Source organism: Daucus carota, chromosome 4 (assembly GCF_001625215.2).
Source record: "Daucus carota subsp. sativus chromosome 4, DH1 v3.0, whole genome shotgun sequence".
Classification (NCBI taxonomy): Eukaryota; Viridiplantae; Streptophyta; class Magnoliopsida; order Apiales; family Apiaceae; genus Daucus; species Daucus carota.
Genome location: NC_030384.2, coordinates 9,728,583 through 9,743,105, shown reverse-complemented (window position 1 = coordinate 9,743,105; position 14,523 = coordinate 9,728,583). Strand labels below are relative to the sequence as shown.

General features: G+C 36.2%; 1 protein-coding gene across 1 annotated transcript; it reads left to right on the top strand.

Annotated features, from left to right (window-relative positions):
- The first annotated feature begins 9,656 nt into the window (after positions 1–9,656).
- On the top strand, positions 9,657–10,328 carry LOC135152162 (secreted RxLR effector protein 161-like). The gene has a single exon (XM_064091993.1). The coding sequence runs from the start codon at positions 9,657–9,659 to the stop codon at positions 10,326–10,328; it is 672 nt and encodes a 223-aa protein (XP_063948063.1).
- Positions 10,329–14,523: the final 4,195 nt, after the last annotated feature.

Below are 14,523 nucleotides of genomic sequence, written 5' to 3'. Positions count from 1 at the left end.
TCTTCATTGCATTCAGATGGAGACTTTTTATAATGGTCTCAATGCTCAAACAAAGATGGTGGTGGATGCATCAGCAAATGGGGCTCTTCTCTCTAAGTCCTATAATCAGGCTTATGAAATTCTTGAGACAATTGCTACCAACAACTATCAGTGGCCATCTTCCAGAGCTCAAACAGGTAAAAAGGTAGCTGGAATCTATGATGTGGACTTTATAACTTCGATGAAGGCTCAACTAGCATCTATGGAGCATATGCTCAAGAATCTGAGCATGGGCAATAATCAATCGAAGGAGCAATCCCTCAGTTCACGGATTAATCAAACCAAGAATGTTTCTTGTGTATATTGCGGTGAGGCTCATACTTATGATAGTTGTCCTTCAAATCCAGAATCTGTCTTTTACATGGGAAATCAAAATAAGGGTGGCCCTTATTCAAATACTTACAATCAGTCATGGAGGCAACATCCTAACTTTTCTTGGAGCAATCAAGGGGCAAATTCTGGAACTTCAAATGGCAACGTAAAGTCCAATTATCCACCCGGATTTTCTCAACAAGCACCTCAGTCTAATTCACTTGAAAATATGTTGAAGGAGTACATTATCAAGAATGAAGCTAGTAGATCTCAGACTGAAGCTCTGGTCCAAAGTCAAGCGGCATCCTTACGAAACTTAGAGAATCAAGTTGGGCAACTAGCTAATGAGCTGAGGAATCGACCACATGGTACTCTCCCTAGCGACACCGAAAAGCCTAAGGGTGTTGGGAATGAACATTGTAAGGCCATGACATTGAAGAGCGGAAAAGTATTGGGGAACGCTACTACTGACGCTAAATCGGATGATTCTGTTGAACCGAGTGGCAATGAGGAAAATTCTGAAGGTAAGGAAATCGAGAATGACAAAGTATCTCCACCAAAGGCTTCTTCTGAAAAATCACACATTCGCCCACAACCTCCATATCCTCAGCGGTTTCAAAAGCAAAAACAGGATGTTCAGTTCAAGAAATTTCTTGATGTCTTAAAGCAACTTCACATCAATATTCCTCTTGTAGAAGCTCTTGAGCAGATGCCTAATTACGTGAAATTCATGAAGGACATTCTTACAAAGAAGAGAAGGCTAGGGGAGTTTGAAACTGTAGCTCTAACGAAGGAGTGTAGCTCATTCTTGCAACATAAATTGCCTACAAAGATGAAAGATCCAGGGAGTTTCACTATTCCTTGCACTATTGGTGACTCTTATTGTGGGATGGCATTATGTGATTTGGGGGCTAGCATAAACTTGATGCCTATGTCGGTGTTCAGAAAATTGAGGATTGGAGAAGTTCGGCCTACTACTGTCACTCTTCAACTAGCTGATAGATCTCTTGCTCATCCAGAGGGAAAGATTGAAGATGTTCTGGTCAAGGTAGACAAGTTCATATTTCCTGCTGATTTCATCGTGTTGGACTATGAAGCTGATCGAGAGGTTCCCATTATCTTGGGAAGACCATTTCTTGCTACAGGAAGAACTCTCATCGATGTGCAAAATGGAGAGCTAACTATGAGGGTTCAAGATGAAAAGGTGACTTTTAATGTCTTCAAGGCAATGAAATATTCTGATGATGTAGAAGATTGCTCAGCTGTCACTTTATTTGATGAGCTAATTTCTGATAAATTAGACTCTAATTCTTCTCACGATCCTTTGGAGCAATTAATATTGAATGCTTCTCAAGAGGGAGATGATAATGTTGAACTCTTAGCTTGGTTGGAAGCTAATTCACAGGTTACAAGAACTAGGGGACGCTTTGAGTCATTGGATCTGTCGTCAAGGGAGTTCAAGACTCCTAAGACATCAACTGATGAACCACCAGAGTTAGAACTAAAGGCTCTTCCTTCTCACTTGAAATATGCTTATTTGGGACCTTCTTCCACTTTGCCTGTTATTATCTCTGCTGAATTGTCTCTTGCTCAAGAAGAGAAATTGGTTGAGCTTCTGAAGAATCACAAGAAAGCTATTGGGTGGAGTATTGCAGATATCAAAGGTATTAGCCCTTCTATTTGCATGCATAAAATCTTGTTAGAAGATGGTGCCAAAGGTTCAATTGAAGGCCAGCGCAGACTGAATCCTATTATGAAGGAAGTGGTGAAGAAAGAGGTAATTAAGTGGCTAGATGCTGGAATTATTTATCCGATCTCGGATAGTGCATGGGTGAGCCCAGTTCAGTGTGTGCCTAAGAAGGGTGGAATCACGGTGATAAAAAATGAAAATAACGAGTTGATCCCTACGAGAACAGTCACCGGTTGGAGAATTTGTATTGATTATCGGAAGCTGAACAAAGCCACCAGAAAGGACCACTTTCCATTGCCCTTTGTTGATCAGATGTTAGATAGACTGGCTGGACGAGAGTATTATTGTTTTCTTGATGGGTATTCTGGCTATAATCAGATAACAGTTGCTCCTGAAGATCAACACAAGACTACTTTCACTTGTCCTTATGGTACTTTTGCCTTCAGAAGGGTGTCATTCGGGCTATGTAATGCCCCTCCAACTTTTCAAAGATGTATGATGGCTATCTTTTCAGACATGGTTGGTGACTTTCTAGAAGTATTCATGGATGATTTCTCAGTATTTGGGGATTCTTTTGATGATTGTCTTTATAACTTGGGGAAGGTTTTGGAGCGATGTGAATACACCAATCTTGTACTCAATTGGGAAAAATGTCACTTTATGGTGAAGGAAGGAATCATGTTGGGGCATAAAGTTTCAAGGAAGGGAATTGAAGTTGATAAGGCGAAGATTGAAGTCATCGAGAAGTTACCTCCTCCTTCCTCTGTTAAGAGCATTCGAAGTTTTCTTGGGCATGCAGGTTTCTACAGACGGTTCATTAAAGACTTCTCCAAAATTTCTAAGCCTCTTTGCAAGTTATTGGAGAATGATACTCCTTTTCTTTTTGACGAAGCATGTTTAAAGGCTTTCGAGGAGTTAAAGCGAAGGTTGATTTCTGCACCTATTATCATTGCACCAGATTGGAGCTTGCCATTTGAATTAATGTGTGATGCTAGTGATTATGCCGTGGGAGCAGTGATGGGTCAAAGAAAGAACAAGGTATTTCATCCTATATACTATGCAAGTCGTACTTTGACTGGAGCTCAATTGAATTATACAGTGACTGAAAAGGAGCTTCTTGCTGTGGTATTTGCCTTTGACAAGTTTCGCTCTTATCTGGTTGGCACGAAAGTGATTGTCTTCACTGACCATTCAGCAATCAAGTATTTAATTGCAAAGAAGGATGCAAAGCCTCGGTTAATTCGTTGGGTGCTTCTACTTCAAGAGTTTGATATCGAGATACAAGATAGAAAAGGTGTGGAAAATCAAGTGGCTGACCATTTATCGAGAATGGAGTATATTGATGAATCTTCCTCAATGATTCCTATCAAAGAGACATTTCCGGATGAACAAATGTTTAAGGTACAACTCTCTGATTTTACACCATGGTATGCTGATTTTGCTAATTATCTAGCTACTGGATTGATGCCACCGAATCTATCTAGCCAACAAAGGAAGAAATTCTTACATGACATGAAATCTTATTTTTGGGATGAGCCTTATTTGTTCAAACAAGGTGCTGATCAGATGATAAGAAGATGTGTTCCTGACTATGAGGTGGAAGATATTCTTTTCCACTGCCATTCATCTCCTTCTGGTGGACATTTTGGTGGACAATGCACAGCTGCAAAGGTATTGCAATCTGGTTTCTTTTGGCCTTCTTTGTTTAAGGATGCTCATGCCTATGTTGTTAGATGTGATCGTTGTCAAAGGGTTGGAAATATATCAAGAAGGAATGAGATGCCTTTAACAAATATTCTTGAGGTAGAGTTGTTTGATGTGTGGGGAATTGATTTCATGGGTCCGTTCCCTCCTTCTTACAAAAATGAATACATATTGGTTGCTGTTGATTATGTCTCTAAATGGGTGGAAGCTGCTGCGTATCCCACTAATGATGCCAAGGTTGTCGTCAAGTTCTTGGACAAACACATCTTCACTCGCTTCGGAACTCCTCGAGCAATCATCAGTGATGAAGGTACTCACTTTGTGAATAAATTGTTGTCCAATACATTGGCTAAGTATAATGTGAGACACAAAGTGGCCACAGCCTATCATCCTCAAACTAATGGGCAAGCTGAGTTGTCCAATAGAGAAATCAAGGGTATTCTTCAGAAAGTTGTGAATCCTAACCGCAAGGACTGGTCTACAAGATTGGATGAGGCTCTTTGGGCTTATCGTACTGCATACAAAACTCCTTTGGGTATGTCTCCGTACCGCTTAGTTTTTGGGAAAGCGTGTCATTTACCAGTTGAGCTTGAACATAAAGCTTATTGGGCTCTGAAAAATTTAAATTTTGACATGCAACCGGCCGGTGAAAAGAGAAAGTTGCAGCTTGATGAGTTAGAGGAACTCAGATTTTTTTCTTATGAGAATGCTAAGCTCTACAAGGAAAAGACAAAGAAATGGCATGATAAAAACATTCAATCTCGAGTGTTTGAGGTGGGGCAACAAGTCTTATTATTCAACTCCAGGCTAAAATTATTTCCCGGTAAGTTGAAATCTAGGTGGTCTGGACCCTTCACTATCATCAAGGTGTATCCTTATGGAGCTGTAGAATTGCGCGATAATCAAGGGGGTGAATTTAAAATGAACGGACAACGGTTGAAACATTACTGGGGAGGTCAAGTTTCTCGTGACAAGACCTCTGTTGATTTGGTGGAGCCTTAAAAGAAGGTACATCTAGCCAAAGACGTTAAAGAAAAGCGCTTCTTGGGAGGCAACCCATGATCTTTGTACGGTTAGTAATTTATATATATATATAATATTTTTAGTGTTCTATTTAGCTATATATATATTTTAATATATTTTTTTCGACTCCCGCGAGATGCCTTGATGAATTTTTGTGAAGTGTTTCAGGTATTTTTGGAGCTATAATAAGTTATTTGAGACATTTCGCGTCTTATTTAAATTTAAAGTTCATGACTTCGAAAGTTTCAGGATTATTAAAAAAAAAAAAAAGTAACTGATTTGTATTTCTGAGGGGCGGCTAGACAGTGGAGTTGGAACGGGCAGCATCAGTTATCTGCCGGCCGTATGGATCCTGCGCTTTCATCAGTAGATTTCGCACGGTAGGCAGCTTGCTTCGTTATTCATCTGTGCTCTGAAGTGTGTCCTAGATTCTTGGCGCACTTCTACTTCTACGCTCAGGTGCTAAGAGAAGAGTGCATGTGTTTCAGTTGGGCTTCTCAATTCCAGGGCCTCCGCATTCAGCCCAAGCTCATTCCCCAGCCCATCAGTGCAATCAAGGTTCGGCCCATCTCTCAGGGAAGATCTCGCGTGCCTTAGTCCAGACTAGCAGCCAACTTAGTTGCTAAGTATACTAAAAAGAAAGAGCATGAAAGGAATTGAACCTGGGACCTCTATGATCCAAACTTTATGAGCCACCATACAACCACTGTGCCAACTACTGTTGCTGTTAACTAAGTGAATCAAATTAATAAAGAGTTATGGAGCCTGAATCAGTTCACTACAAAACACGGCATTTTCAGGGGAGTTTTCATCTCAACTTTTTAATAATATTATTATTAATTATTAATATTATATTATATTATATTATATTATATATTATTATTATTTTTATATTCATTGAGGACAATGAACCACTTAAGTGTGGGGAGGGGTTTTCAAATTAAAACAAAAAAAAAATAGTTAGATTTTTTTTAATTTTTTTTTTAAATAAAAGTTGTTTTGCCTTGTCTCATATTAGTTGCATTAATTGTAGAGCATATAGATGCATATTCTTTTTTTTTTTTTTTTTTTTTTGTAGACCAATTCTCTTTTTTTTTTATTATTTAGGTGCATTTTCATAATTCCATGAATGTGTGTTAGACCATGTTGACATCCTATGATGATTTATTTTGCATAACGTCTTGGTTAGTAATCTTGATTATATGTGATGTTGTGCTTGCTTAGAAGTTGTTTGTGCGGATTTAATTACACTATATAATGCTCTAGAGACAAGATTTTAGACCAGCTTATTTCTTGAGTTTTAGCTATGAGCCGGGCGTAGAATTTTGACTATTCCCTTTTAAGCTTAGAGTCTATATTTCGTAAGCAAGGGGGAACTTTGGGATACACATGTCTTTCTAAAAAAAAAAATGAAAAAAAAAATTGAAAAAAAAAGAAAGAAAAAATTGAAAAAAAAAGAGATTGTAGTAGCAATAAAGTTCACGAAAAAAAAATGGTGGTATAATTGACTAGGTTGAGCTCATTAATACTCGAGTAATTAAGTCTGAGGGGACTTTGTGCCTAGTAACCTAAAGCCTTTTATGGTTTGGGATTGCTGACCCAACACTCGTTAAAAGGGTATTAGTGGATAAATCTTTAGGGATCTCAACCATTGCACGGTCAAATAAACCACCTAAATAGCATGTGTGAACAATTTGGTTGGTGAAGTCTTATGGTGGTCGTAACTCACTTAACCTGAGAAGCGTCCCGACCTTAGACCGAGCACATACACACCAAATAATAGGTAGTGAAAAAATAATGTAGGAGAGGCATAGAAGTTCCTTTGTGACTAAACGAGAGTTGACTCTAATGTAACGGAGTGTTTAAGCATTATTCTGATTAACGACTTATGATTAAGACTCTGTTGGAGTTTGTTGGTCTCTACTTTGTTTCACTAGAGAGCATGTTGAACACACACGATGCACTCCGCACTTGCAATGAAAGAGTAGCATGACTAATATGTGAGATAGATGAAGACCTTGACTGTTGCATTTTCTGAGGATTATATGTTAACAAGGTTGATACTTGCATGATTGGAGTTGTGATATATTCATTTAGTTTGCATTCATGTATTTTGCATATTTGGGACTTGGCACACAAAAAAAATGAATTTTGTGGGTATATTCACTATAAACCCTCACGAGACCTTACTCGTCCACTAGAGCTGTCTAGGGGTTTAAAGGGCTTGTTGCATATGCCAAATGCAATCGTGATCACCTACGGAAGTGGTACTAGTTAGTTTAGGCATAGTTTTTTTGTTTTTTCTTTGCCCGAGGACGTGCAAAATGCTAAGTGTGGGGATGTGATAAGCGTGCATTTTATCTTAATATTGTCCCTGTATTTTAGTTATTTTGTACTTAATTGGATTTTTATTTATTAAATTTTAATGTTTTATTGTAGGATGCAAGGAATTCTAATCAAATATGGATTGGAGTTTAAATAGCAAGAATTGGAGTTTAATTCGAATAAAATTCGGATTTTAAGGCTAGCTGTGCAGCATTCACTGTTTGGGCCATATCTGGAGTTCTAGAAGTCCAAATCAGGCGATTCAAGAACCCACGCGAAGCTTAGAACAAGGCCTTTAATTCAGAGGTGGACTTGCATTTTTATCCCAGTCTAATCAGCCCAGAATCAGAGTCAAAAAGTCAACTGCGAATTTCCTCTTTTGGAATTCTATTCTGATTCGGAAATCTCCTTGTATTTTCATTAATTCATTAAAAATACTTTTGAGATAGTTATTAGGGTTGGGTATTCAGACCTAATTAGAGAGAGACACCGTACGAGATAGAGAAGGGAGGCACAAGCTTAGAGAGAAAGAAGAAGCGAGACGGAAGATTTTTCGGCCATTGAAGACATTCAGTGGATTTGTTCCTTCATCTCTTTGTTTAGAATTCTCTCCTTAACTCTTGTTATCATGAACATGTTTTTCTTATTCTTGGTTGATTTTGATATTTTGAGTATGAACTAATTGTATAAAGTTGGGATTTTTATGGAACCCTAGCATGAGGATTTTGGTGTTTTGTTAAAGACTATTGTATGCGATTTTGTGGTTTACTCATTCAAGTGTTTTTTATGTTAATACTTGCTATTGTCTGATCAACTTTAGTGGGTTATCGAGTTACTCATAATACCGAGAGGGTTATGATTAATTGACACAAGACTTGAATGGTGCATGATTATATCTTTTGATTATAATTAGTTACGGTATAGACATATATTGTGACCATGCATAGCTTTGTGAATTGATGCTTAATTAGATTCCGAATATTAAATTGGCATAGACATATGTTAGTTTATTTGTAGGAATTATATCATAGTGATTTCGAAAGAAGCCTATGACCATTGAATTCTGGCTAGTAAATTGTGATTTGCTACAATATTTCGTGACTCTTTTGCCGATATTCTTGTGTTAGGGGGAAGTAATTATCCTGACTTATCTTCTCATATTTGAAACTCGTTAAGCTCTTTAGCATAATTTTAGTTTGTTAATTTAGTTTTAGTATAAAAACCATCACCAATTTATTGTGTGTTCGATAACTAGACTGTTAGATTTTATTTGTGATTGATACGTTTAAATAGTCCTTGAGGAACGATATCTGGTATTTATTACTATATTACTTGTTTGCGATTGTGTACACTTGCACATTAGTATTTTACGCAACAATGTGCCTACGTACCCCTTTATATAGGGGATCAAGCCGTGCGTAGTTCTGTGGAGCCAAGACTCCTAGTTTGATCAGGACTAGGCCTCTTAGGGATAAGACCAACCTTAAGCCGGTGACTTATCTCTTAGAGTTCTACTACAGTTAGAATTAAGCCTTGAGGCTGACTACCTCAGACTCCTTGTCCAAGCACATCACGGATACGGCATTATCTCCACTATGAGAGATAACACTAACCGCTACATTTCGTAGCATGGAGGAGACGTCTAGTAGAGCCGTGACCAATTCCTTGAGGTGTAGGGACGCGTCCTTACCCCCTAGTGAAGGTTCTCACAAAGAGGTAAGACAATTGAGGAGCCAAGTTACACGATCGTCTCAATCCCCCAATGAGGGCTAACTCACCAGAATATAGGATTCGGACATATGATCGGCCTTCATGTTAAACCTGAGGGCCTTCAAGAGCCATGATCACCTCAATCCCCCACACGAGGGTTAACTCGGCAAATAGCAGGATTGTGGATTGTAGATCATGCCCGGATTAGCCTGGGAACTATCAGATGAGCCTGATAACTACCAGATGAGGCTGGAAACTAGTCTTCATGTCCCCTAGAAGGGTAGGTCTTCGTATCCCTCGGAAGTGTTGTCATTGAGACTCACTCTCTCCCTCACACACATTATCCAACCGTGGACGCGGCCCCTGAGGGCGCACCCTAATCCTCAACCGCAACAATTTCCCCTCGTAAGCATGCTCGCAACACGCTGCGCCTTGAGGGCCGCGCCTTGAGGGAATGCCCCGAGAAGGGTGCACCCTTGTCTCCACTTATAACCAAAATTGGCCATAACAATATCATTGTAGTATATGTTGATGATTTAAACATCATTGGAACCCCAGATGAACTGCATGAGACGATTGGGTATTTGAAAATAGAGTTTGAAATGAAGGGCTTGGGTAAAACAAAACTCTGCCTTGGTTTTCAAGTTGAACATTTATCTAAAGGAACCTTTGTCCACCAGCCTTGATATATTGAAAAGATTCTTAAAAGGTTTATTATGGATGAGGCATATCCTTTGAGTACACCCATGGTTGTACGATCCTTAGAAAAGAATAAGGATCCATTCTGCTCAAGAGAAAAAGGAGAGAACTTCTTGGTCCTGAAGTACCATATCTTAGTGCCATTGGTGCACTAATGTATCTTGCCAATTGTACACGTCCTGATATTGCAGTTTCCGTTAACCTTTTGGCAAGACATCGTTCTGCTCCAACTCGAAGACATTGGACTGGTGTGAAACGAATATTTAAATATCTTCGAGAAACAATGGATATGGGTTTGTTTTATTCTAAAAACTCAAAAATGGAATTAGTTGGTTATGCAGATGCTGGATATCGGTCTGATCCCCACAAAGGTAGATCTCAAACAGGTTATGTATTCACATATGGTGATACCGCAATATCTTGGCGGTCTACAAAGCAGACTCTTGCAGCAACCTCTTTAAATCGTGCTGAATTATTGGCACTACATGAAGCTAGTCGGGAATGCGTGTGGCTAAGATCTTTGGTCCATCATATTCGGGAATCATGTTGTCTTTTAATCAATAAAGGAAGCCCTACTGTTTTATTTGAAGATAATGAAGCATGCATCACTCAGACTCGAGACGGTTGCATTAAAGGTGATAGGACAAAGCACATTGATCCAAAGTTCTTCTTTACCCATGAACTTCAACAGAGGGGTGAAATTGATGTTTGTCAGATTCAATCATGTGAAAATCCAGCAGACTTGTTCACAAATACGCTTCCTACAACTCCTTTCGAGAAATTAGTTCACAAGATTGGGATGCGTAAATTTAGAGATTTATGTTAAAATGAGGAGGAGACATGATAGTAAAATATGAACACCACATGTACTCTTTTTCCTTCACTAGGGTTTTTCCCACTGGGTTTTTCCTAGTAAGGTTTTAACGAGGCATGATGTTTGTACGTGTCATCTAAGGGGGAGTGTTATGTATAGTGTGTGGATGACTCTTGTGTTTCCCACTTTTGTATCCTCTCATCATTAGCCAACCTTTGGCTCTCCAATTTCCTTGTAACATACATCCTACTGGCCTATATAAGGCTTGCTTGTACCTTGATCATATGCATAGAAACAAGATGGTCTCCTCCATTGTTAGTTAGTTCTCTCTCAAAGTCTCTTCTCTTATATATTGTATATAACACTCTATATTTCTTCTCTGTATCATTTTTTATTGATGTTGGACTCCACTATAACAAAGAATCAAATTCAAAAGCGGAGATGAATTGGAGGGAAAGAATTTTTTATTCATAAAATAGGTTAAGAGCCAAGTTGTAACAGGGCGGGCTTAATCATATTTGATGCCCTAAGCAAAACTTAAAAATGAGGAGGCCTTGCATATTTATATATAAATTTTTTTAATACAATATAAAATTATTAATAAAAGATCATTACCCCAATATTGGATGTTGAATGATGAAGATGAGAAAGGTACCCAAAAAGAGATTATTAAAGTTTAGTAGATTACATTAGAGCCGTAGAGGAAGAGTTATGAACAGATGCACACACAGCAGTGAAAACTGAAAAGACAAGCTCAAAGAGTAATTTTATGTTCTTAATATTTGATCATTTATATAGACAAAGAAAAAAGGCGTTAGTAGCTTTAATATTAATAATTAATATTTACTTTAGCAAACTTTACATTTACTTAGACGAGTTATCTATGACACATACTTGTCTTTAAACTTCTTTTACGTCTGTTACTATTTCTTTTTATATTATGCATATAAATAAATATAATAATATTTTTCATCACAATTATTCGTGATATATTTTAACTTTTTCTGTACAAATATTTACATAAATATGATAAATATTATTTATAGTAACATAATAAAAATAATTTATATTTCAAAAAACTTTCAAAAAATCTATAAATTATTTAATTATTTTCATTTAAATAATAACTCAATTTTTTTATATTAATTAAATATAATTAAAAAAATTAAAATTGTTTGGTAAAAAAAATTTTACAATAATTTTTTAATAAAAATTTGGGGGCCCTTTTTTGTTTGGGGCCCTAAGCCACCGCTTAGTTTGGTTTAGGGTAGAGCCGACCCTGAGTTCTAGCTCCTAAAAGAGAAAAGAAAATGAGCTCTAGTTTATACATGTTTTTTTATCTTTTTGAATAGACAGCGTCTTGGAGATGCTCTAAGAACAATGTTATCTAGCCGAAGTCCTAAGATGTATAAAAAAATACTCTAACTATCCTAGTGATTAACTAAATCACCATCACATTTCCAAATTTTACAGGCATTACCTATTTTTAGGTAACTTCTGCTCATTACCTATTTAATATTTGTGAATAAACAATTCATCTCCTTCCTTTCTTTCTTTATTATTTCCCTTCTTTTCCCCTTCTTTCGCTCAAATGTATTATTAAATTAATAATAAGGAACAAAAAATAGGGATTGTTATTGAAATTGACACTAAAGGGGTGTATTGGATTGGAATTTTAATGGATTATTTTAAGTGTATGGGTTTAAATGGATTGTATGTAATTTTGATTTTGTGTGAATTCTTGATAAAATGTCGTACAGTTGATATAGATTCTTTAGGATTTAAGCACAATGCTTCAAAATCTAATGGATTTTGATGGGATTTCAAAGAACTTAAAATACACTGAGCAATGCCACAAAATCCATTATTTTATAAAATCCAAAAAAATCTATTAACATTTGAATACCATCAAATTTTAATGGATTTTAAACAATCCCAATTGAATACTTTAAGTATAATTTAAAATCCTGATTGAATACTACCAAAATTTGTAGCATATTTTAAAATCCCAATTGAATACCCCCAAGATTTTAATACATTTTAAACAATCCCAATTGAATACCTCCGATATCAAGAATGAAAAAAAAAGACTGATTCTAAACAAAGATAGTATTAATTTTGTAGTATTGTTTAGCAAGATCAAAACATTGTTTGCCATCAGTAGACTTGCAGCAGACAATTTGGGATTGGTTTTATGATTTTAACTGTTTACAACATGGTATTAGTCACTGAGGGAATGAGATGCTCTTATTTTTAAATAAATACTTTATCTTTATTGTTAGCCAGATTCAATTGTATTGCATTTAGATATCCAATTATCAACAGTTTGTTTAGTGACTACTTTTGGAAAAAAATATTAGTCATATTGTTGATTAAACCTTATCACTTACATTAAATTTTTATTTTGTCAGACAATAGCGATCCATGTTGTTTCGTATGGCTACACCATTTGTAGAAATTTCAAAAATAAACTACAAAACGAAAAGTACATTTAACATACATTTAACATAGGACTTGATTTTCTCTGCGAGTGGGTATTTACTCTGAATTCTTGAGTGGATATCTACATATGTAAAACAAAATAATTTTGGTTAAGCAATGAAAGTATGTTTAGCAGTAAAAAAATCAATTATCCTGCTTCTGCAGAGATAAGCTAGTCTATCACCTTTCACAAAAAGACCGTATCTCAGCAATCTCTTGATCTATGAAGATCTTTGAGCCACCGTTGACACCGATTTGAATGGTCCCTAATTTAGATGAATTAAAAACAACAAAAACATTAGAGAGGTAAGTGTAGTTTATATATTACATAGTAACATTATTGTTCCATTCTCTTGTACTTACCCATGTTTAGGAATGGGCGCATACCAGCAAGTATAACGATGAGATTGCCCTTTTTTAAGTGAGGTAGAAGAGGCAAAACTTGTGAAAGAGGTTCACCCTAAAAAGTTACTCTAGATGAATTCCTAATGACGTTTTTAGATTGAACACATACTTTAAGATATCAGTGATCCAAAAACTAAATAGTTGTATTTAAATAATAGATTAAGTTGAACAATTAAACTTTTTCTGCCAAAATACCTTCCATCGGTTATATTAAAAAAAATAGCATTCTCATCACGAAACAATGCAGGAAGTTTTTGGACTGGTTCAATATCAACAACTTTGCCGATCAAGTCTGTAGAGTAAATATAAAGAATTCAACATGTAACAAAATAAAATTATAAAATTAGGTGTACTTTATAAAGAAACAAAATTACCCGGTGAAAACCCTGAAACTTTTCCAAACTCATATGGCTCTGCAACATTATATAAGTCATCAAGTTTAACAATTTCAAACTTATGCAGGGGTATGGAATGATCTTCGTCGCAGATTTTGACATTTGTTGAATCTGTAAACCTAAAAGATATATCTGATTTTACTGGTCGATGTCCGAGTTTGGAGATTCTGGCCTCAAAATTTTTTATTTCATATATCTTTCCGATGTGTATATGATGGATTCCAAGCCTTCCCACAACTTAGCACCGACAAAAGCATGACGGTGAGTATCCTTTAAATATAGAATCACACATTAGAACACCCTTTCATCATGTAAGAGGAGTACATGTTGAAACATATAAGGAAGATAAAACAATTGTTTCACACACCTGTGAATCCAGAATCACTAAATGGGTGCCAATCAAAATGCCTTCATCGAATGACTTGGTCTGCCACATTCGCGTGACTCTAAATAACATACCAATCTTTTTTTGTATTGTTGACAACACCAAGATTATCGAACTCCATGTCTCTAATTTTTTTTTCCTGTATGCAGTCTAATGTAATCTTTTCCTTCTATCAAATTTTGAACACTAATACTCAAAACTTGAATTTGTCAATCTGATTATTAATGATGGTGAGATGACACTTATATTTGGTCTATATCATTAAATATATTACGTATGGTATGATTAGTTACACAGCATCAAAGCTTATTTAAAAATAGAATCAAAATTTGATTGTGCATGTCAATCAAATATATTCTGTTTGTCGATACATAATCAAATATATTCCTACAATGATCCTTTTGTGGATTTATGTATAAGGATTGACGCAACTTAAATTTGATATATAATATTAAATATATTCTGATTGGTATGATAGCTTACAATACACGTTCTTTTTGTTTATGACATAATCACTATTTTATTACAACAAAATATTACC